The following is a 23,403-nucleotide window of genomic DNA, read 5'->3' on the forward strand; positions in this document are numbered from 1 at the left end:
AGTAAATGAGCAGAGGATCATCTTTGAAACAATGTACAAATCCAAAGTTACTGTATGAGCACAATACAACAATTCAATGAACTGATATTTCAGTTGGGTCCAATTAGTATTTTTCTATCTTCCTCATAAGTGGTTTAAATAACCTGGTTCAACTGTCGAGTCATTTAAAACCCAGCAGGGGGCGTCTGATGACATGTGTTCCTTTGCTTCAATTGACAAAGTTTGAAAATAGCAGAGGTCGAAAATAAAAAAAATTACGGCCCAATAAAGTGAACAGAATTATAAAAGAAAAAGAAAATGTCTGCCTGTTCTTAGGGGGGGGTGTTGATTTCACAGTTGAAATTCCAACTCATGTTGACAAAAGACACAAAAACGACTTCTACATCGACAGTGGTTACACCCGTTTTCATTCTCAATGATAGATCCAAACTGAAATGTGATCAGTGATGTGTCCACACAGTACCGACTTCCCGGAGTCACAGAAGACATCCGCACCAGTGTTGTCTCTGTGTACAGAGGGGTACAGAGGGGTGGGATGGGGACACACAGGTACCCTCGCCTGTGTGTATCCATTAAAACTTAAACTACACAACATGAACGCGACAGCATTCTTCCTCTTGTTCTACAGAGCGAGGTTTGACCGTTTGGCCTCGAGTGGACTTAAACGAGATATCACATTAGAATTCACCGAGCGCAGTCAATCAAACCGTCGCTGTTCCTTTAAATGTTGTCCCCCCCCCTCTCATAAGCGCAGATCAAACCACAGCTCTACACACTAAGACTGTGGGTCTAACAGCTAAGGAGGGGCTGATGGGAACATTTCAGGGGCTTCAGTGTGGACTGACCCTTCTCTGCAGTTTGGACGGAACAATCACTTTGCTCAGATTCGGCTCAGACTGGTGTCCTCATGTGCCCTGTGTCCGATCACAGAGCTGTCCAGCCCGTACTGGGATCTGGGGCTGGTGGCGTGATCGCACTTTCCCCCTCGTGATGCTGCCAGGTGATAAAATGACAGAGATCTGGGTCCGGTGGACTTAAGATTACAAGGTAGAGAAGCTCGTCAGTGACGATGAAAAGGTCTTGAAGACGTTTCCTCTCGTACACACCGCCCACCCGACTGTATGAGAGATACACTGAACAGAGGCTGCAGTGGGAGCTGTCCATTCACACAAGACTAAGCCAGAAACAGACAACACAAAAGTGCTAACTGGGGTTTCACCTAGGATCGGACTATAGGTTGGCACAAGAAGAGCTCTAGGTCTTAATCTGAGAACATCCATGTGTACATCCTCCAGAACATGCACGATACGGTATCACAGCTCCAACCCCACTGATATATAAATACTGCTATTTTTAGTTTTTTTTAATTTTAGTTAGAATTGTCAACACAGGAAGACATGGAAATAAAATGCCTCAAACAATCGTGGCGACCTGTGGCCAAAAAACAAACATTCTGAAAATGTCTAAGTGCACTTACACAGCTCTGACAAGGTTTGACTCTAACCTGCGGTGTCAGCTCCCCCCTCCCCGAAAGGATATAAAAAGGCCCAAAACAAAAACAGAAAAATTGCTATTGTATAATGCCAATTTGGAGCAAATGACAGAATTTCCAAATTTCTTACCTTGGTAGAAAGAACAAGTGATAGCGGTGAGTGGAGTGGTCAGCGAGAGCTCTTCTCCTCACTTGGGGATACAATATTTTGTATTCAACACTATTCTAGAACTAGATTTCCTCTGTCAACGCTCCGTGAACTCAGGGCTACACTAACAGCGTTTTGTTCAATACAGGAGTTTTTATATTGACTTGTTAATGTATCGTCCTAAATTTACATAGTTTAATATTAACCTCTATCCCTTTCCACAAGTAGGGAAGAAACAGGCAGGCATGAAAAAATAAAATAATAATCACCCATTTTTGCCTTCAAATAAATAATAAGGAAACTGATCCTCTCTGTACATAGAAAAAAAAAGAAAGGGGAGGCTGCGGCACATTCACTTAATGTGATGTGTGTGTGTGTGTGTGTGGGGGGGGGTACTTTGATCAGGAGGTCTCTGGGCTCACACTGACTGATGAGGGATGATGCAGGCACAGCAGAAGAACTACCAGAGCGCTCTATTGGAGCCTTGTCTCCTCTCGTATTATTGACTTGCTTTTCCTCGGAACGTACTCTGTCGGTCTTTGTCACCGTTGGGATCGTGTCTGATAAAGGAAGGGCGGGGCGTTGGGGTGGGGGGCCGGGTTTGGTGGGCTGTCTGAGAAGGAGTCCCTTTTTGCTGAGTGTGTGGAGCGGGGGGCTCAGAGCATGCCAAACCCTTTGGCATAGGTGATGGCTTTCAGCAGTCTCTCTCGCAGCTTCTCCACGTCGTTGTACTCTGGCAGCAGCAGCACGTTAAAGCAAGTGTGAGACGTCGGTAACCTGAGGAGGAGACACAGCGGGTCAGTTTCCCTCTCACACAGACAAGACTGGGACATGCATGCATCATAGAGGGGCTCCGTTTGATCTTTATTCCCAGTGTGCTCAAAGGCAATGTGAGAAATCATATCACTCTTCAAAACAGACAAATTAAGAGCACAAGATCATCTTGGACATCACTGTCAGATGGGCAAGGAAAAAGCTTCAACCCTTTAGCAGGAAGTGAGTATAAAACAATCCTAGTGATGTTTCACTAGTGTGTGCTCTTCATGGAGGCGTCGTATCAGAGCAAGTCAGTCAGGTTCAGTTATTCCCTTGATGCAGATTTGAAAGAGGCTCCATTAGTTTTAATCAAATGCACTGAAGTGATCGGAAAAAAACAGTGGAACAGAGTGATGCAGCTAATGGAACAATTTAAGGAGCAAAACTAAAAAGTGTGTCGCATTAATTCTCTGCCGTGACGCGAGGCAGCTCACCTGTCTGTGTCAGGGCCGTTCTTGGCAATGATCATCTTCAGCTTGCCCAGCCCGCCCACAGGTGCTCGGTCCGTGCCAGTGGTGAACTGCAGGAAGAGCCGCTTCTGGTCCTCCCCAAACGAGTGCAACGTCTCCCAGAACTCCCTGCGATGCAGACACACAGGACAGGTTAGAGTGTGGGCAATGTACACAAGAGCAGTCCCATCATCAAACATTACCTTCTGGCTTTTACATTCTTACCTAGCATGTTTTACTGTTTATTATCTCTTAAGTTCATCAGGGTCCAAACAACTTTTAACCTAGAGAATATTTCACACAACACAATTTTTTGGCCCAGTAATCCTGACCATTGCTTGAAATTCTTTCTCCCTCTCATACACACAATCAAACACACACACACATATTCTTACTTGATGATTCGAGAATCTCTGTTGTAACCGCCGTCATATTCTGTCGTTTCTTCAAGTGCTAGGAAGTCCAGGTTCTGCAGCGCGTGAAACAGACAAAATATAGATGTTAATGAAATATTTAAACAAATATACAAACATAATCAACTCTGTGGTGGAAAAGAAAAAATCTCTCACCCTGCTTCCGCAGATGAGCAGCTCGATTTCCTCTGGTCTGAACAGGTATTTGAGCGGCGACTCGTTGGTGACCATGTGGAAGCCTCTCCTGAAGGCTTTGAACTGCTTCTCCACACTTTTGTTCAGCATGTACTCTGCATACTGCGCCACAAACTCCTGCGACAACACACAACAACACAATTGATGCCCATTAAAAATGCTGACCAGGGGCTTAAGCCTTTCATTGCTACATTCTCCCTTTTAACCTGGTGGATTTTGAATATTTGCCACAGTTTGCACATTCACTGCTGTCAACAGTTTGGTTTTTTTCTCTCACCTTTCTGTTTTCATTCGTGACTGGAATCTTGTCCCCGTTTTCCCTTAAATCATACATGAGTGGGTTCCCATACAGGTCGGTCTCGGAAATCTGGAAAGTGATCATCATGTCCTCCTCCACGCTGCCCTCGTACTCCATCAGCTCCTTCAGGCTCTGGTGCAGAACCTTTTCGACACAAGCACAGTTCATAATAAGCATTTCTTATCAGGTTTCAAACATGGCTGCAAATTGAACTTCGTGATCACATCATTTCTCACCGGGTTGGCGTCAGCCAGGTCCCTGAACGTTCCTTTCTTGCCCATCAGCTTCCTGTAGACCACCATGGGGAAGTGGACATCCAGGATACAGTTGTTATAGATTGCCAGACCGAGGACGATGCCGATCAGAGTGTACTGGCCCTCGTTTTCAAGAGACGACGGGTTGAACCAAAACATTTTGGTGCGCTCATCATATGTGAACATGCCTGCAAGAGGAACAAATGAAATAAATTAGTTCTGTGAACAGACCTGAAATCATTACCTAGAATGGTGCTCAGGGGTTTTAAAGCTGTAACATGAAAATGGTGACAGTTCATCCTCAGACCTGGAAAGGTATTTTTACTGGTTAGCAAACCATAGAGTGAATTTCACTACATTTACGAAATTTAAGAAGCTTTAAGCATCTAGATCCAAACTGATACACGAGTGAAAGCTCAGCTGAAAGAACACCACCTCTGACAGCGATGCGACGTGATCCACAGGAAAGAAGATGCCTCGCTCTGATTTGTGGACACTGCAGAAACAAAGTGTTGTTGCAGAGTGGAGGTTCTTCTCACACATCTTTTGACAGTAAGTGTCAGCCGCGTGCAGACAAACAAAAAGCAACAGCAGCCGAGTATTATTAGCGACAACTGTCGACAACATTCAGATCGCTGTCAGGGGCTTTTAGCGTGTGGTTTCCATACTGAGCTTTACAAACTAATGATGTCATGTGTTTTCTTACCAATATCTGGGTTGAAGATTTCCTCCACCACCAGCTGGAAAAACTCTTTGGAAACGCCTCCTTCATCAACACCTTGCTCTCCTTCAAACTCCACATACAGCTGCTTCTTCAAGTCTGCAGGATTCTCCATCGCTATCATTTCCAACTATGGAGTCAAAGGAGAAAAGCCGATCAGTGAAACGAGCCTCGAGCTAAACCACAATCATTAAAAATGACCCAAACATTTAATGTGCTGTATTTAACTTGCTCACACGTACTCTGACCAAGGCGTCGTCAATGATGTGGTCTCTGCGCACTTTGAGCCGCAGGTAGGGGTTCAGCTGCTGGCCCTGCACCAAGCTGTAGAGCACAGTAATGCGCCGCTCACTGTACATGCGGATGCGGTTGTCGTAGTACAGGCCCAGGTTCTTGGTGACGGCGTTTAGGATGAAGGGACACGTCATGAAGGAGAACTTGTTTTCGGTTTCAACCTTAAAGAAAGTGTAGTCCTTGTCCATCTCCAGCACCTCGTTCAGAGGCTCATTGACAAACTCCTCGAAGGGAATGAGCGGCCGCCGACAGTCGTTGGTGCGGATCCCCAACTCCGTCTCCACGGGGTCCACCCGCGGGCCCTTCTTGTTCCGCCGCTCCTCGCCCAGCAGCTCTTGCAGCGTGAGCTCACTGGACTCTGGGATGGGCTCCTCGTCCTCTTCCTCGTTATGCTCCATGTCGATTTCGCCGCCCAGCACGTTTGCATAGTAGACGATCTTCAAGCACTTGGTGGACGCCACCACTGCGTCGTCGTCGTTGACCAGGTTGCGGCTGTTGAACTCGTTGCTGATCACCTTGTAGGTGATGAGCTGCTGGAAGGTCTCCACCATGCGCCGGATCTGCTCGGCGCTGTAGTGCGCCCACAAGCGCGCTAGCTTGGCCTGTGCTGGCAGCGGGAGTTTGCTCATGGCCTTGCAGAACTGTGGGAGGGCGATCTCCAGGTACTCTGGGCTGTGGAGGTTGCTGTTCTCCATCACGATAACAAACAGGTTAAGGTAGTTCGGGTCTCGTGAATACACATTGTGGTACGTCAAGTCGCACTCTACATTGGGTGAGAGGTAGACCAGTGCATTCAGGAAGGCGGCTTCAATCTTCTCGTTGGATAGGAGGCGCTCGTAGACCCGGCGCACAGCTTCGATGTCCACCGACACCTCATCCGGGGCCAGCTTTTGGACATCGTTTTTCTCTGAAGAGCCCTCACCCAGCCTTGATGAGGAGGAGGAGGAGGCGGGGGAGTCGTCCTCCATGGCTGTGGCAGAGCAGGCAGCAGCCTCCTTCTCATCCTCGTCTTTGTCCTCGTCTTTACCTTGAAGGGACTTGAGCTCCTCCTTGGTGTGAGGCTTGGATCTCCTGAAGCTCTCCACCAGGCCCTCAGCGCTAGAGAACACCCGACCTAGTACCCGGATCAGAGGCGAATAATCCTCCTTCTCTCCACAGATGTCCAAGATCTCATACACTTTCTCCTCTGTGAGGTAATTCACATCTGCAAACAGAATCACACGTTGCATTGTTAAAAAACGAAAGGAAACAATCTGAATAAATGGAATAATACATTTCACTCATCAACAGCGTATAAATGTTGTGCACGAACTCACCTTTGAAATTGTCCCGTGCAGAGTGGACATCTTTATGGTTCATCTTCCTGTTGAGGCAGGCCGAGTTGCTGCGGGCGCTGCTCTCCAGGTAGGCAGAGGCAGTGCCCTTCTTCGAGGGGTGGGGGTCACATAGCTTGGCGTTAACCTTGTAGAGCTCCAGGGCCTTGACCGCCGCCGCATTGTTATCCATGCGGTTGAAGCCGACGGACGAGGCACACCATGAGTTGGAGCATGTCTCATTCCCACAGCCCTCTGTTAACTGGTGGTAATAGCGCTCTATTAGATGCTTGGCAGCTGCTCGCTTCCTGCGTTCAGAGGTGAGACACAAAAAGTTAGAGGAACAGCGGGACTTACATTTACTCATCATAGTTAATTTAATGTAGGATGAACCTATACTTGGACTAAATATGCACACTTTTAAGAGCCAAGTCAGCCATATTGGAGATTTTACTTTTCTTAATGAGGCAAACACCACTTACAAGTGTTAGAAGGCTAATTAGCTCCCATGTGAGATAACGGCTGCTGTGGCTCAGGAGATAGGGCGGGTCGCCCACAAACAAGACGGTTTGATCCCCACTCAGCATGCAGGAGGTTACGTTAGGCAAGACGCTGAACCCCAAATGTGTTGACAGTGTGTGAGGGATGTGTGACAACGTGCAGCACAAAGATGGACTGTATAAATGTGAGTGTGAATGGGTTAATGGCAAAAAAGTACTTCGTGGGAAACTGAACTACGACGTTTGAATAATTCAGGTGATCTTCAAACTATTGAAGGTAAAGCGAGCCCAGCGCTGCAGCAGGATTGATCCGACAGCCTGGTGTCACAGCGGTGGCTGGTGCATGTGCTTCATCGGGTACATGGTTATAACAAGCATGCAAACGAGTTGACACGAGTAGAACATGAAAAGGACTTACATTCGGCTTGCTTCTGGGTTTTCTATTTCAGGCTCCTCGTATTCTCTGATTGGACGACAAACAATAACAGTTGGTACAATGTGCTGCACTGACGATCATTACAGCACATGCTTTTGGCTCAGTTGCATTCGAGTTAGGGGGGGGGGGGGGTGGAACGTCAGGGCATGTGTGGACCTAGAAACTGCACAATAAGCATTATAGTGTTGAAATGACATGCTGGCTACAAAGCCACATCTGAGCCTTGTGGCTGGAAACCACCAGGTTACACTGGGTGAGATTAGGGGTCATAATTTGTGAGTTTTCTAAAGATTTATGCAAAAACATCATGACTAGTAAGTGTACCCTGTTGCTGACTGTTGTAATAAGTGACGAAGCACAAAGCCCTCAGCACAAGATTGAATGCAACAAAAGGGACAGTGAGGCACGAGAAATGTCAGGTCCCTGCACATCCTAACGCTGACTTAGCATGCTAACGTAGCAAGCCCGCTCGCCTTAGCACAAATATTACCCATGCAAAAGCTGGCGTTTCCAAACCAGCAATGATTTAATTCTTTAACCAACCCGTCCTTAACTGCGAGATTTGCTTAAATATAACAGTAAAAGGGTTAGGGTTAGCAACGGAGCGACAGCCTCCACGCAGCTGCCAGCAGCAGCTAAGTTAGCTAGCTAGCTCATTCCCAGCGCTCCTCCTAGCAGCCCCGGCATCCCCGACTCTTTCCTCCCGGCCTCCCCACCTATCGGGTCCTCCTGCGGGGCTGGTCTCGGCCTGTGGTGGCGCACACTCACAGTCTTCCTTCTCGTCGGAATTCATACGAGACTTCCTCCTCCGTTGTTTTCGCGATCCTGCTGCAGGTTTGCAAACGTGCCGAGTCCGGGACGGGGGTCGATTACGACTTCACCAGCAGCGACGACGACAGATGTTCGGTGTAAAACTTCATTCACGGCCTTTCTACTGCAGGCTCTTCACCCTGCTTCAGGTCCACAGCCATCTTGACTTCACCGTCGGCCCTCGTCCCACAATGCAATGCGGCCTGGCCACAAGACCCGGCGGAGTGGAAGTGGATCGCGGTGCTGCAAGGACCTGGACTCACCAAGTTCATCACAGCATCATGGCTGCACAGTCACATACAGTGGGCTCCTGACAACACCCCCCACAGTGGAATGCATGGAATATGTGCATGCATCTCAATGAGCACTGTTTCCTGCTACAGAAGCCCCATTGATCCCATTGTTCCCACTTACTTTGCACTACACAACATGTGCAGATTACATACACCAGGCATTGGCAACGTTAATGGGAGAGAGGGCAACACATATTGTACCCTGCATTCAGAGTAGCAATGTCAGATGAGCCAGAGCTTGATCATCACACATAGTTTTATTCCAGTTTCCCCGAACACCTACATTAATTTAGTTTTGTTTTTATTCAAAATCGGATTATAGGATAAAGCATTTACAAAGCACAAAACAAATGCGAATAGGCTTCCACATATACATGAGTATACATGATATACATGAGTGTTGATGTCATCCAACAAGTACATTTAACTAGGGCTTCTGTAGACTGAGCTTTAAGGTGAGATTTTATTATTTTGGTAGAAGAGCACTGTCGATAGAACTATGCTTTATTTACATTTTTTCGTATCAGTCAATCAACCAATCAACCAATCAACCAATCAACCAATCAATCAATCAAGTTTGATCTGTACAGCCAAAATTTATAAATCATAATTTGTGTTACAGGATAGAATGTCATCATTTCTGTCTGTAACCCACAGCTTCAAGAACTTTATTTAACAAATGTAAATCAAGCGAACAACAGTAATTAATCTAAATCAGATGATTTATGTGTGTATACATTTTATTTTGTTAAGGATCTTGTCATGGTTGCCATTAACACATTTTACAAAATAAAGTAGAATTGGGGTGATCTGTAAGAAAGTGGGACAACTGACACGGAGGTGTTTAGCATGCGAGCTAAACGCAAATCAACACGATACATACAAACATCGGACACAGCAGTGTATTTAGTTCGCAGTAGAATTTACTTTTAATTTGTTTTTCGGTAACAGACCCGTTTGGGTTGGGAGGGAGGCGTAAAGCAACGGAACTGGCAACCCATCGCACCTGTAGCTGATCACGCTCTGCACACGGTCCAGATACCAGACCAGGGAGCTGAGCGGCACCGACGGCACGAGGCACCACCACCGACCGACATTTGGTAAATATATTAAACATCTACTTTAATTATACATCCCGCTGTTAGTTCGTGAAACACTCCAAAACAGAACCGAAAACGAATTCGTATTTCGCTGTCTTTTGCTATAAGTGCCAGGCTAGCTAATTTTACTTAGCGTCACTTCTGCGAATTTTTTATCCGTGATTTTGAAATCTGCCTGAATTCTATTTTTCTTTTCGTTGGTTTGTGCGGTTCCATCCATGCAGCAGGTGCTTGTCCCGCTCTTCGTGTGCGCGGGGCAATAAGCCGCCAAGCTAGCTAGCTAATGACAGCAAGGGTGTTAGCTCCATGTGGGTTAGCTTAATTTAGTGGGTTGAAAGTATATTTGGGGGAGGAGGGTTATTGAATAAGGAGAAAGATCCGGGCAAGAAAAACCCCCTGTTAAATATATGTCCCAGCGATTTGGCCCATAGATTGAATTCATAGCTTTAGCTAAGGGTAAGCTTCACGTGGGTTAGCATAAAGTGAGTTAGCGAAAAAACGCACGAGGCTGACAGTTCTCGCTGTTCATGGAAGTCTCGCGGTATTTTGGCAACTTTACTGATCTTTTAAAATTTCGCTAACGAAAGGCTGCTAGCTACACGCCTCTGCAGTGGTACAGTATAATTAACGGCTTTTTGCACATTTCTTTTAATTTCTACAGATTTATTATCAGCCAGGACAAGGGGTGCACAAAAATGGACGAGTGGGAGGAAAATGTAAGTCAGCTTACTCACAAAGTACCGAAGAAAAGTACTCATTTGCCCGACCAACATTTACTCCCTGATTGTAGGAAACTACTAATGGTTGTGATGCACCCACCAGCCATGCATCAAGTGAAGGTAGGTTCACTGATCCAATTTCACATCCACGTTGAACCTGTAAAATTCACTACTTCTGCCTTTTTTTTGGCTTTTCCTTATCACCTTAAAATAATGCATTATTTAAAAAGATCTGAATGTTTTCAGCCCCACAAGGAGACTCCTGGAATGGGGACAAAGGAGGATTTGGACAAGGTAATTGAAGAAAGAATGAGCAGTGATTGTCTCTACGCTGGGTACATGGATAGATATTTGTTTTCCGTTTCTCTCCAGGCCGCGGTGGAAGAGGCAGACGAGGAGGATTCTCAGGATCATTTTCCTCAGGTGCCCGTTGATCACATGTTATTGAAAAGTAGGAGAATGTTAGTTGACAACTTCACTTTAGCTTAATAACTTGTGAAGTAAGACACTAAACTATGCAGCTCAGTAGGTGCTTCTACACAATCAGATCCATACATTAGGAATGTAGTAGCATATGGTTTTGTGTGGACATGAAAATGGGCCCCCCGAGTAGGAGGACCTCCATTACTACTGAAGAGAGAAATTAACTTAGCTTCTTTGCTCTTTCTTTAAGGTGGGGATGAGAATGGAAGTGGTGAGTACCAGCAGCAGTCACATTGTTCAGCTTTATTGGAGCTGCCAGTTGCTGTTTTGCCGTTTTCTACCACTAGGTGGCAGCATAGCACCTCAGATGTGATCAAATCTCAAAATTGTTGTAACAGAAAAGATTCAGACTATAGTTTGGATGTCAAATGTTTTAATCTCATGTTGCAGGGCATACAATGGTCTTTGCAGCCCTGGAATGTGAAATACAAATGTTTGAAACCCAGACAAAAGTCTTAATCCTTTTTTATTTTCTGTGTTTGAGCCACTCTGATTCATTATTACTTTTCTGACCACTGTACCAGAATGACAGGACAGTTTATATCCTATTTATAAACAAATCATTAAGCGCTGTACATTGTGGATTCGAATTGTTTCATGACATTCGGTGTTTAATTAGCTGACCCCTTATTAGCCCCAATGTTAGTTCAGACCTGAATGCTACTGATTCTCCGATTTGTTCTTTGTAGATGGCAACAGCTGGAACAACAAAGGAGACACGAGAAATGGTTTCAGAGGAAGAGGTGAAACATGAACTCTTACAAACTAATCAACCCACTTTATTATAATAGAGTTTATTGCTCTGCCTCAGATTTTAGTTTTCTACACAAAATGTTAAATACAATCAGACAAAAACTATCAATAGTGAATCTATAGAAGTCATCCGTCCATCAAATCAATCTATGAAGAGCAAAGATGATGATGCGAGAGCTTGGTGAACCTCAATTAACAAGTGAATTATTTTGAAATTGTTCATGAAGTCATATGTTTATTTTACCAGGACGTGGCAGAGGGTTTGGCAGAGTGGACCGAAGTGAAGTGACCGGTAATGTTTTCATGTTTGGATCAGAGGCAACTTGGAATCAGATCAATTTGAAGTACTCATAAAGAGCTTAAAACTAATTTGAACTATCTTTATTTGACAGGAAACGATGACAAAGCGTGTGAAAGTGGCAAGTATATTGTTTTTTGTTAAGCACCAACCAAATACACACATGGTAACATTTTCCCACCATATGTGAATGTTTCTTTTCATCACTGTGTCATGAATAGGATTTAGAGGAGGAAGAGGAGGAGGTTTCAGACAAGGTATTTGATTCAACCCCTGTAGAAATATGTTACTGTTTAAGTCATATAGTTTGACTTTGAAATGCAGAGGATTAATACTTGATGATTTGTCGAAGGTGACCAGGGTGGCAGAGGAGGACTTGGAGGAGGTAAGTGAGCAATCATTAAACCTTTTCTTAGTGATATATATTTTGTAATCATGTTTGTTAATATTGGGTGATTTGTGTGTGCAGGCTACCGTGGAAAAGATGAAACGATCTTTTCTCAAGGTAACATCAGTGTTTTTTCTCTCCATAATTTGGTTAATATAGTTTAAAACATTTCACTGATGTGAGTGTGTGTGATACAGGTGAACGTAGAGATCCAGAACAGAAGGATGCAACTGAGGAGGAAAGTAAGTTGATAAAGGTTTCCCTGTAAATTAATTAAAACAGTCCAGCAGTTTGATTTCTCCACCTGGTGAATGTCTTTTCACCCTCAGGACCAAAGGTCACTTACATTCCACCAACTCTCTCTGAGGATGAAGAGGCTGTTTTCGCCCACTATGAAAAAGGCATCAACTTTGACAAATATGATGACATTATGGTGGACATCAGTGGGACCAACCCACCGCAGGCAATCATGGTAAGAAGTGCTTATCATTTGATAGAATTCTAATAACTGATAACAGGTTTATATAACAATCAAAAGTTAAAAGAAATAAGTTTGATTTTTAAAAAGGTCAACAAATCAATACAGGTGCCACATTTGTTGTTAACCAGCAGAGTAATGCCTCTTTGCCGCCAGGTGGAGCCACCCTGATACAGTAAAGGTTAAAGATGCAGCAAACAAGTCTAAACTGAATGGATATCAAATAATTAAATCTTAAATCATTAATCATGAAGCTGGTTTGTTTTATGTATTCTGTTCAGACTTTTGAAGAGGCCCACTTGTGCGAATCCCTGGCAAAAAACGTCAACAAATCTGGTTACGTGAAGCCGACCCCTGTGCAGAAGCACGGCATACCAATTATATCTGCTGGCAGAGATCTCATGGCCTGTGCCCAGACTGGATCTGGTAAAACGGTGAGATGAGTGAATCGACCCCCTGAACTGTAAGTGTATGTGTGGATGGCGCTTAAATGTGTCCTCCCTCCACCAGGCTGCGTTTCTCCTCCCCATCCTGCAGCAGCTGATGGCCGACGGTGTGGCAGCCAGTCGCTTCAGTGAGCTGCAGGAGCCTGAAGCCATCATCGTGGCCCCGACCAGGGAGCTCATCTGCCAGATATACCTGGAGGCCAGGAAGTTTGCCTTCGGGTATAGTTAAGAAATTGATAAAGATTCATTTAATGCTACAATTGATACCAACACGTATGAATGAATGAAACAATGCATTTTTCCTGGCTTGTTGAATGTTGCAGGACATGTGTGCGTCCAGTGGTTGTTTATGGTGGAGTCAGTACTGGACACCAAATAAGAGACATCTTGAACGGATGCAATTTACTATGTGGAACACCAGGAAGACTGTTGGACATGATTGGACGAGGGAAGGTAAATTAATTAAGATTTTTCAGTTCTTCTGTATTCAGCTAGAGTCTCAGACACGTAAGTGGTCGCTGTCTGTGCTTCAGGTCGGGCTGGAGAAGCTGCGGTACTTGGTAATGGATGAGGCTGACCGCATGTTGGACATGGGCTTTGAGCCGGACATGCGCCGTCTGGTGGGCTCACCTGGAATGCCAACCAAAGAGAACCGTCAGACTCTGATGTTCAGTGCCACCTACCCTGAGGACATCCAGAGGTCTGGACCCCAATCAGCTGCAGCTTTTACTGTTTTACTTGTTCTCTATGTGAGCTGGATTGTTGGTTTGCAACTATGAATCCTAAAGTGTGTGTTCACAGGTTGGCAGCTGACTTCCTCAAGCCTGACTACCTGTTCTTAGCTGTGGGTGTGGTGGGCGGAGCCTGCAGTGATGTAGAGCAGACATTTATTGAGGTTACCAAGTACTGCAAGAGGGAGCAGCTCCTAGACCTGCTGAAGGCCACAGGTAATTTATCTCTGGCGGCTTACGAAGGATGGGACGAACTTGCCTCTTCTGGTGTTGATCAGTGATCCTGGTGTGCTTGCAGGAACGGAACGCACCATGGTGTTTGTGGAGACCAAGAGACAAGCCGATTTTATTGCTGCTTACTTGTGCCAGGAGCAAGTTCCAACCACCAGCATACACGGGTAGGTGACGTGTTCAGGACTCTACAGTTTGTTTTAATGCACATGGTTAACGTGTGGTGTTGTCTGGCAGTGACCGTGAGCAGCGGGAACGAGAGATGGCCCTGAATGAGTTCCGCTCTGGCAGATGTCCAGTCCTGGTCGCGACCTCCGTAGCTGCCCGTGGTCTGGATATTCCAGATGTGCAGCATGTGGTGAACTTTGACATCCCAAACAACATTGACGAGTATGTCCACCGTATTGGGAGAACTGGCCGCTGTGGTAATACTGGGAAGGCTGTGTCCTTCTTCGACCCAGATGCAGATGGCCAGTTGGCTCGCTCCTTGGTTACAATCCTGTCCAAGGTAAGATGGCATCTCAGTGCAGAGGTTGTGCATCACTAGTGGGTGGACTTGACGTACAGTGTTGGCCCTAAGTGTCTGTATATGATTTGGAATTACAGGCCCAGCAGGTCGTGCCCCCGTGGTTAGAGGAGCATGCGTTCAATGCCCCCGGTAGCAATGATTTCAACTCTTCCAGGAGGAACTTTGCCTCTACAGACTCCAGAAAGGTATCGGGCCCGACTTTACAGTTTCATAATCTTTGACAGTGTGGGTGTCTGTCCTCAGTGTACTTACTTTGTCCTCTGTCCTCAGGGTCCCCACGGAGGATTCTCTCAGGACAATGCAGTGCAGAGCCAGGTGCCAGTGGTAGCTGATGCAGAGGAGGTCTGGGGGTAGAGGGACTATTGGTGCAGCACAGCCTCCCACACATCGATCTGAGCTGTTCTTATTTGCTGTTAAGCTTGTTGCATTTTTATCACTGATTTTGTTTCAATAGAAAATGGAATATGTCAAGTGAGCTGTTTAAATGGAGAAGTTACTTCTCCTGAGCGTTCGTCTTCAGACCTGCATGTTGTGGAAAGCTTTTGTTTTGTTTTATTCTTTCTTTTTTAATTGTCACTTGCATGAAAATGGTTAATATGAGAGAACAAAAAGTAATTGTGTTCCAAGCTAAGACTTGAAGATTAAAAACAAGTTCAACTGTTCAAATGTGTTCCGATTGATCCTTTTCTCATTAGAATGAAAACATATGAGTCTTCACTGCACTTCATGCAAAACTAAACATTTAACATCAAACAAACATGTAAATTACAAGTTTCTGAGCATTCCATCCCTCAGAACTGATGCTGTCACTCAGCTGTCATGTTGGTACAAACAATATCTGAGGGCTCATCATTTGCATGGTTATCATTTAAATACAATATTCAATCTGTAACACTTGTGGGTTCCGATACAGAATGTAAAATCATTTAAAAATGTTAATGTTTTTCTGGAAAAAATGGAATTGAAGAAAGGCCTGGCGGTGTCTCCATAGCAACGTCCAGTGTAGTACATGCGAAAGAACCAAGGATAAAACTCAGTACACTGGTTTCTCAAACACCGTCAGGTTAGAAGCAAACACTTGGTAGTAGCTAGTATCGGCTGTCTGTGCTGACTGTGTGTGGAAGCTGGGGGGAGCTAGCTGTTGCAGCTGTTGAATTAGCAACGCAGTTTGGAAACAAGACCGGGGAACCGCTGCGCTAAGACACGATAACAAAAGCATTTTGACCCGCTGGGTGTCACTTTATTCAGCAAAAACTGTCGCGTCATCAACATCCTTTTTCTGTTAGTTGCCATCGTTCACTGTGTGCGAGGAGCCGGGAGGACGTAAATAAACCAGCGTGGACTTCTTCTATATACCTCATGAGGTAGGCTTGTCTAAGCTCGACTTCCGTTTCGCCATCTACTGTTCTGGCGGTGAATTGTTTTCACAACAAAAAGGCTCGTAGAACTATAAATCAAAAAGGGTCCATCCGCTCCGTCCGTCCGTCATTCCGAAACGGACTCGGAGAAGCATACTGAGGCCTTAAGAGGGAGGGGAGGAGAAATGGGTGGAAACGGGAGGGGCATCATCTCCATAATTTGGTGACCATGATGGTTACAGCAACGAGGACACCTGCAGTAATGGCTACAGGCACAGCTATTTTCAGTCCCCGTTTAACAAAGGAATCCCAGGATTCAGACGCAGGAGTCTCCTGTTGCTGCTGTATACAAGAATCTTCCATCTCGGGTGGAGTCTCCTGTTGCTGCTGCTTATTAACAGTTTCAAACTCAGGGGTAATTCCCTGTTGCAGGCGTATACAGCCAATTTCCAACTCGGGTGGAGGCTCCTGTTGCAGCTGCAAACCAACGGTTTCCATCTCGGGCGGAGTCTCCTTTTGATGCTGTGTACAAGCGGTTATCAACTCGGCTGGAATTTCCTGTTGCTGTTGCCGAGCCTTCTGTATGTGCTTGGAGATGTTAGCCATGGCTAAGTCTTTGTACTTGAGTGTTCTAACACGTATCTGCAGGCTATGTTTCTGGCGTTGCAGTTTCCTTAACTGCATCTTATTTCTCTGGCAATTCATTTCATGTAACTCTTTCTCTTGTTCTGTATAGACGTTCTCCTCAGCCAAGAGATTATTTAACGCCAACAGAAGCAAGATTATGGATGATTGGGCCGTGTGTTTTTCGTCCTGACAAACCCTGCAGGGGGTTTTCCACTCAGCTGGATTCTCCTTCTGCTGCTGCGTAAAGGCGGTTTTCAATTCGGACAAATGCTTTGAAATTTCAGCAATGGCTAAAAAATCTGTATTGCTTACACTGACATATGCCTTCAACCTTGTTTGCTTAAAATCCAGTTTCATTAACTGCATCCCGTTTCTCTGGCAATGCATTTCATGTAACTCTTTCTCTTGTTCTGTATAGATGTTATCCTTGGCCAAGAGCTCATTTACATTCAACTCAAGCAGCGTTATATGTGATTGGAGCGTGTGTTTTTCAACCTGGCAGATCTTACAGGGGGTTTCCAGCTCGGTTTGAATCTCCTCTTGCTGCTGCATACTGACGGTCTCCAACTTGACTTGACTTCCAACTCTACTGGAGTCTCCTTTTACTGCTTCTTCTTTGTACTGTTTATGACAAAGGTTAAATCCACTTTGACCACTACTGGTAGTGGTCAAAGCCAACGTCAAACTCAAGTGAGCTTTATTGTCATTCAAGTAGTACTATAAAGGCACTACCTTTGTAGGGCATCAAGGTGAATAACAGAGGGCTTAGAACACAGCCCTGGGGGACCCCAGTGATCAGAATGAGTTTTTTTTCCCAACTTGCAGTGAGGAAGTCCAATATCCATTTGCACAGTGTAGTGGTGATGCCTATTGAAGCAATTACTTTACACGTGCTGACACACGCACACTTGCCCGCTCCTGGTATTTCATGATGGGCTGATACGATGATGATTAAAAAAATGAACATGATGTTCACTCACGTTCTTCGTTACGTGCACGTTAATAATATGAAAACTGATTCGTTAAGTTAAGCAAAAAATATGCCCAACACTGTACAGCCACTGCAGAGGGGCTGAAGAGCCGCATTCTGTTCCAGTGCCGCGGCTGGCCGAACCCTGTGTAGAACTGAATTTGTATGATGTATTAGACGTTTATGTTTCTCCTGTGGCAGCAGTGTCCATCACTTTTAGCTGTCCTCTTGAAATACTTCCATTGTGGTTTCTCCTCTATTTGCAGAGCGTTTCTCTATTTGCGATTCTGTAATGTGTTGTGTTGTGTTGTGAAATTGATGAAGATGTTTTCTTACTTTGCATGTGTTTTGTCAACTTGGATGTGTTTTCTTAAGTTGCTGTTCGTTGAGCTCTCAGGGCCACCGTACATTACAGCAACGCGCTGCAAAAAGAGAAAAGCGCTGCAAATACCGGAACGAGCTGCAAATAGAGAAACGCGCAGCAAATACCGGAACGCGTTGCAAATACCGGAACGTGCTGCAAAAAGCCAAACGCGCAGCAAGAAGCCAAACGCGCAGCAAGAAGAGGCCACAACACAACGGAAGTGTTTCCAGGGGACAGCTAAAAGTGATGGACACTGCTGCCACAAAAACGTCCAATACACCATAGAAATTCGGTTCCACACAGGGTTCGGCCACCCGCGGCTCTTCGGCCCCTCTGCAGTGGCTGTACAGTTACAATCCTGTCCAAGGTAAGATTGCATCTCAGTGCAGAGGTTGTGCATCACTAGTGGGTGGACTTGACGTACAGTGTTGGCCCTAAGTGTCTGTATATGATTTGGAATTACAGGCCCAGCAGGTCGTGCCCCCGTGGTTAGAGGAGCATGCGTTCAATGCCCCCGGTAGCAATGATTTCAACTCTTCCAGGAGGAACTTTGCCTCTACAGACTCCAGAAAGGTATCGGGCCCGACTTTACAGTTTCATAATCTTTGACAGTGTGGGTGTCTGTCCTCAGTGTACTTACTTTGTCCTCTGTCCTCAGGGTCCCCACGGAGGATTCTCTCAGGACAATGCAGTGCAGAGCCAGGTGCCAGTGGTAGCTGATGCAGAGGAGGTCTGGGGGTAGAGGGACTATTGGTGCAGCACAGCCTCCCACACATCGATCTGAGCTGTTCTTATTTGCTGTTAAGCTTGTTGCATTTTTATCACTGATTTTGTTTCAATAGAAAATGGAATATGTCAAGTGAGCTGTTTAAATGGAGAAGTTACTTCTCCTGAGCGTTCGTCTTCAGACCTGCATGTTGTGGAAAGCTTTTGTTTTGTTTTATTCTTTCTTTTTTAATTGTCACTTGCATGAAAATGGTTAATATGAGAGAACAAAAAGTAATTGTGTTCCAAGCTAAGACTTGAAGATTAAAAACAAGTTCAACTGTTCAAATGTGTTCTGATTGATCCTTTTCTCATTAGAATGAAAACATATGAGTCTTCACTGCACTTCATGCAAAACTAAACATTTAACATCAAACAAACATGTAAATTACAAGTTTCTGAGCATGCCATCCCTCAGAACTGATGCTGTCACTCAGCTGTCATGTTGGTACAAACAATATCTGAGGGCTCATCATTTGCATGGTTATCATTTAAATACAATATTCAATCTGTTGTAACACTTGTGGGTTCCGATACAGAATGTAAAATCATTTTAAAATGTTAATGTATTTCTGGAAAAAATGGAATTGAAGAAAGGACTGGCGGTGTCTCCATAGCAGCGTCCAGTGTAGTGCATGTGAAAGAACCAAGGATAAAACTCAGTAGAGGAAGTGACGTTTAGTCTGCTCTTCCTCCTTCTGTAGCTCCGCCCACGCCTTCCTCCCCTGTGATTGGCTGACCGCATGTTTCCAATTTTGAAACAAACCGGAAGCTGTGGGCACGGAGCAGAGCCGTGGATGAAGGGAACACTCCGGAGGGCGAGGAGACAGCAGCTGGTGGAGAACAGGAAGCGTCGTTCACCATGAAAGCTACAGCTAAACACAAGGTGAGCTAGGAGAGCTAACTGTCGGTAACTCTGGATGTTTGACACGTGCTACTCGTGTGTCAGTAGTGACAACAGACTGCTGTCAACACGACTGACGAGGATTAATGAGTCTGTGTGTTTACTTTCTACTTGTTATCAGTAAAATGATGAAGGCCAAACGTATCTCCAACTGGAAACAGGTCATTGTTATGATGTTCCTGACAGTTAAGATCATGAACATACAAACATCCCATGACCGGGACTTGCATGTTTAAAACCTTTCTTCAATAATGTAGTGAATTAGTTGGTTGTAAACATTATGGGATGTAGGGCTGGGTGAAGGGACACTTCATGAGCCGCCTGGGGTTAAATACAAATAAACAGTGACTGCATTAACAGAAAATATGATCATTCCACTTTAGAAAAACTTTTGTTCTGCAAATTGATTAGTTGATCAATTAGAGTCAATCACATGATTCTCCATGTGCTACAGAGCTGAATTACAAAATATGCATAGCTTTAATTTATCATGCAGATACACACAATTAGATGGAAGTTATTTGCTGACTTTGAAGACACCAAAATTACAAACATATGTTCAAATCAAGCTTACTTATGACACTGAATCTTATGTTGCAGCAAACTTATTAAAGGGTCGATGCTAAAAACATGAGTCCTTCCTCTGGCACTGAAAACTGTTAGATTTAATAACATCCCTGACAACGACGTGTTTGTTGCTGCTGCTCTGCTTTCTCTCTTTTTTTAAATAGTGGTGTATTGCCCTAGGCGGGAACACCTTCTGCATAGCTCATTCAAAATCTATAAATCATATATCTAGTTCAACCACTCGTAAGCTGGAGGGTGGTGTCTACTGTGTTTCTAAATTCCTCAGTGACTCACGTGCACTGAACTAAACAGTAAGACTCAGTTTGAAATGTGTGGCTTGTGATTGGCAGGCGGTGACATCAGGGAGGCTGATGGGAGGAGCCAAAGTGCAGCCGCCCAGACGACAGTGAGCACGTCTGGCCTTTCTTTGAATTTCTTTTCACGTTTTACTCTTCATCCTCCGTATACTGACAGCACATGTTGTCTAACTTGTGTTTTCAGAGTGAATCCGGGGCCACCCTCCCGCCCCCCCGAGCCGGCCTACTCCCTGTACTCCACAGACCCAGAGGAGCAGGTGAATGGAGTTAGTGGATCTGCAACAGTAAAGGAGACATACGAGAGAATGGATAAAGAAAAGCACTTTCCTGAACAATGTTACAAAGTGGAGTCGGTGCAGATGTGAGGCTCACAGCTGTGTCCTCTTCTCTCAGGTCACCAACCTCCACCAGGGTCTGGACCGCTGTGCTGCCTTGCTCAGCGGCATCCTGCAGACTGACACCACAGGTCGGAGGAGTTTCATTTATCTGATGGGCGTTAGTCAAGTAAAGAAATCCTGTTCTGTCATAATGACACTGAGTGTGTGTTTGTAGAAGCCTCGCCAAGACTTCATAGAGCAGGGACGTGTGGAGCAGCCAAATCAAGACCTCCCACCTCACTGGGGAAGAAGCCCATGAAGAAAGTGCCTAAAAAGACAGGTAGATGTGTGTGTGAGTGTGTTTTGACAGTTTTACCTTGATACCAGGCAGGAGCAGTAGCGAAAATGTGAGTGGTGATGCTTTCGAAACCAGTGGTTTCACAGTCCTCTCATAAATTTCACTCATTTCTCTTCTCTCCACCTCCAGTGCACAAGAACCCTCCGTCAGGCCAGCGTGGAGCAGGCAGCACCACTCCAACCCCCCAGTCCCCTACTCCGGCTGCACACTCGGGGGTGAAGCTGCATCCAACTCTGAGGCGAGTTCACACCAAAGCTCACCACTCCCCCTCTGCCCCTCCACCCCAGCCCCAGGCCTCCACCCCTCCGCCCCACACCTCCGTCCTCCTGTCTGTGCACCAGTCGTCCTCTCAGCCGCCTTCAGGTCAGACAGAGTGCCTGTCCAGTGACGAGCAGGAGTTTGTCCCCGTGAGAGACACCGACACACAACACCCTGCCACAGATGCAGCCGCCGGACACCCCCCCTCATATACACACAGTTGTACCACGAAGTTGTCGGACATGCGTCTTGAACCCGGTCCGGTGCAGGAAGTTCCTCAGGAGGCACACAGCAGGGAAATGTGCAGCGCAGGAGAAGAAGGGAAGGAGAAGACGGTTCAGTATTTGCTGAAAGAACTCAAGGCTCTGATCACTGGACAAGGTAACTGTAGTACACATCATGAAATCCACACATTTAAAGTCTGTCTGTCCAGTGGTGATTACACCCTAACCCAGAGAGAGAGATGTTCCAGATGACAGCTTATCCACTGTGTGTGTGTGTGTGTGTGTGTGTGTGTGTGTGTGTGTGTGTGTGTGTGTGTGTGTGTGTGTGTGTGTGTGTGTGTGTGTGTGTGTGTGTGTGTGTGTGTGTGTGTGTGTGTGTGTGTGTGTGTGTGTGTGTGTGTGCGTGTGCAGGGAGTGTAGCAGAGAGGCTGCTGCATCACCTGGAGCAGGCTGTGTCCTCACCAGTGCTGAATGATGGTGTTTTAAACATCCACACGGAGAGCGCTGCAGACCTGTCGCCGCTGCACGACCAAAACCTTCAGCTCCGCAGGTGCTGCAGCACGTGGACCCTCACTGACTGTGTGTGTGTGTGTTTCCTCACATAAGTAGGCTACATTAAACTGTGTGTCTCTGTGTGTCAGGCGCGTGAGGATCCTGAACCAGCAGCTGATGGAGAAAGCAGAGCGACGACAGGACACGGAGAGTAACTCAGAAGGTGATTTGTGTGTGTGCTCTGTCAGGATCACAGATTGGGACTCAATCTGTGATCCTGACCCGTGTGCTTCCACAGTGACGATCCTGCAGGAGGAGGTCACCACAGCTCAGCTCCGGCTGCGAGAGCTGCAGCATGACCTCGCGGAGCTCCGGAAGGATCTTCAGGACACGCAGAGCCAGCTGAGAGGGCGAGAGGCAGAGAACGCAGCCGTCAGGACAGGTTCTGTTTAGATCTATATCAGACCAAATAGATTCAACTGAAAGATGGCTGACGTGAGGGAGATGCCATATACGTGTGCTTTTATCGTGCTGATGTGGTGTTTGTGTGCAGACCTGGAAGCAACTCTAAGCCGGCTGGTGGACACGGAGCGACAGAAGAGCGAGTTGGAGTCACTTGCTCAACAAAGACTGGAGGAGATAGGGAACTTGAAGAGGTGCGTGTTTGATGTGTGTTATCAGTGCTGAGAGTAATAGACAATGGATTCTATGATCTCTCCTCTTCTCTACTCCCCGTCTGTTTCAGGATGCTTCAGAGTCAGGGGTCATCAGATTGTTCTACAGTTGTCGAGTCTCTGCCGCCGACGCCCCACCAGCTCCCCAACGAGCGTGTCACCCAGTACCTGATGTCTCTCGGCCGGTTTGATCCCGCTCCCGCCGAGCACCTTGTCGCAGAGAGGGAGAGAAGCAGCTCAGACAAACCGGAAAACGCTCCGGCCCCTCAGACCGACCAGTCCCAGCGTCTGAGTGAAGCGGAGCCGTGTGGGCGGCGGCTGAACGCCACGCTGTCCCACTGCGACGTGGAGTCTCTGTGGTCCGACTGCAGCATGAGATCCGGGTCGACCTTTGACACCAGAGACGAGGCAGCGTTCAGGGACGGCCTCGCGGCTCTGGACGCCAGCATAGCCAGTCTGCAGAAGACGATGCAGCTGGATCTGAGGAGGTGACGAGCTGTTACGTGAGCTGCTCCCTCCGCGTTGTTTTCATCAAGAACTGCTCGAGCAGCTGTTGTAACCTGCACTTTGCTCTTTTTAATAATTTATAAATCAAAGTGATATTTAAGATTAGAAATAAA

The 23,403-nt window shown here is 46.0% G+C and overlaps 3 protein-coding genes and 1 long non-coding RNA gene across 5 annotated transcripts; 3 read left to right on the plus strand and 1 right to left on the minus strand.

Moving 5' to 3' along the window:
* Window positions 1-1,280: 1,280 nt before the first annotated feature.
* On the minus strand, window positions 1,281-8,334 carry LOC128430871 (ubiquitin-protein ligase E3A). 2 transcript variants are annotated; one of them, XM_053416974.1, is made up of 11 exons: window positions 8,098-8,334; window positions 7,312-7,356; window positions 6,397-6,701; window positions 5,029-6,284; window positions 4,772-4,916; window positions 4,048-4,253; window positions 3,791-3,955; window positions 3,475-3,630; window positions 3,301-3,374; window positions 2,891-3,034; window positions 1,281-2,417 (listed from the first exon to the last, which is right to left on the minus strand). In XM_053416974.1, coding segments are annotated over exons 2-11 (2,574 nt in total). In that variant the 5' UTR covers window positions 7,314-7,356; window positions 8,098-8,334; the 3' UTR covers window positions 1,281-2,296. The 2 variants fall into 2 exon arrangements, with proteins under 2 accessions (XP_053272949.1, XP_053272948.1); XM_053416973.1 differs by having other exon boundaries at window positions 8,046-8,334.
* A 1,893-nt stretch (window positions 8,335-10,227) lies between these two features.
* On the plus strand, window positions 10,228-15,149 carry ddx4 (DEAD (Asp-Glu-Ala-Asp) box polypeptide 4). The gene is made up of 22 exons (XM_053417507.1): window positions 10,228-10,248; window positions 10,323-10,371; window positions 10,498-10,545; window positions 10,624-10,674; window positions 10,925-10,945; window positions 11,424-11,477; window positions 11,735-11,779; window positions 11,880-11,906; window positions 12,007-12,042; window positions 12,138-12,170; window positions 12,255-12,290; window positions 12,371-12,415; window positions 12,503-12,645; window positions 12,933-13,085; window positions 13,162-13,316; window positions 13,421-13,550; window positions 13,631-13,797; window positions 13,899-14,044; window positions 14,127-14,226; window positions 14,297-14,567; window positions 14,666-14,773; window positions 14,859-15,149. The coding sequence occupies exons 1-22, from the start codon at window positions 10,228-10,230 to the stop codon at window positions 14,940-14,942; spliced, it is 1,923 nt and encodes a 640-aa protein (XP_053273482.1). The 3' UTR covers window positions 14,943-15,149.
* Window positions 15,150-19,446: 4,297 nt separating this feature from the next.
* LOC128431150 (uncharacterized) lies at window positions 19,447-20,673 on the plus strand. Its single transcript, XR_008334113.1, has 3 exons — window positions 19,447-19,558; window positions 20,494-20,549; window positions 20,645-20,673. It is a non-coding gene; the product is annotated as an uncharacterized LOC128431150 (long non-coding RNA).
* Window positions 20,674-20,721: 48 nt separating this feature from the next.
* ccdc14 (coiled-coil domain containing 14) lies at window positions 20,722-23,325 on the plus strand. Its single transcript, XM_053416815.1, has 9 exons — window positions 20,722-20,726; window positions 20,820-20,926; window positions 21,013-21,117; window positions 21,265-21,774; window positions 22,029-22,167; window positions 22,259-22,332; window positions 22,408-22,551; window positions 22,663-22,765; window positions 22,855-23,325. The coding sequence occupies exons 1-9, from the start codon at window positions 20,722-20,724 to the stop codon at window positions 23,273-23,275; spliced, it is 1,608 nt and encodes a 535-aa protein (XP_053272790.1). The 3' UTR covers window positions 23,276-23,325.
* The last annotated feature ends 78 nt before the right edge of the window (window positions 23,326-23,403 follow it).

This window comes from Pleuronectes platessa, chromosome 24 (assembly GCF_947347685.1).
Source record: "Pleuronectes platessa chromosome 24, fPlePla1.1, whole genome shotgun sequence".
NCBI classification, from domain to species: Eukaryota; Metazoa; Chordata; class Actinopteri; order Pleuronectiformes; family Pleuronectidae; genus Pleuronectes; species Pleuronectes platessa.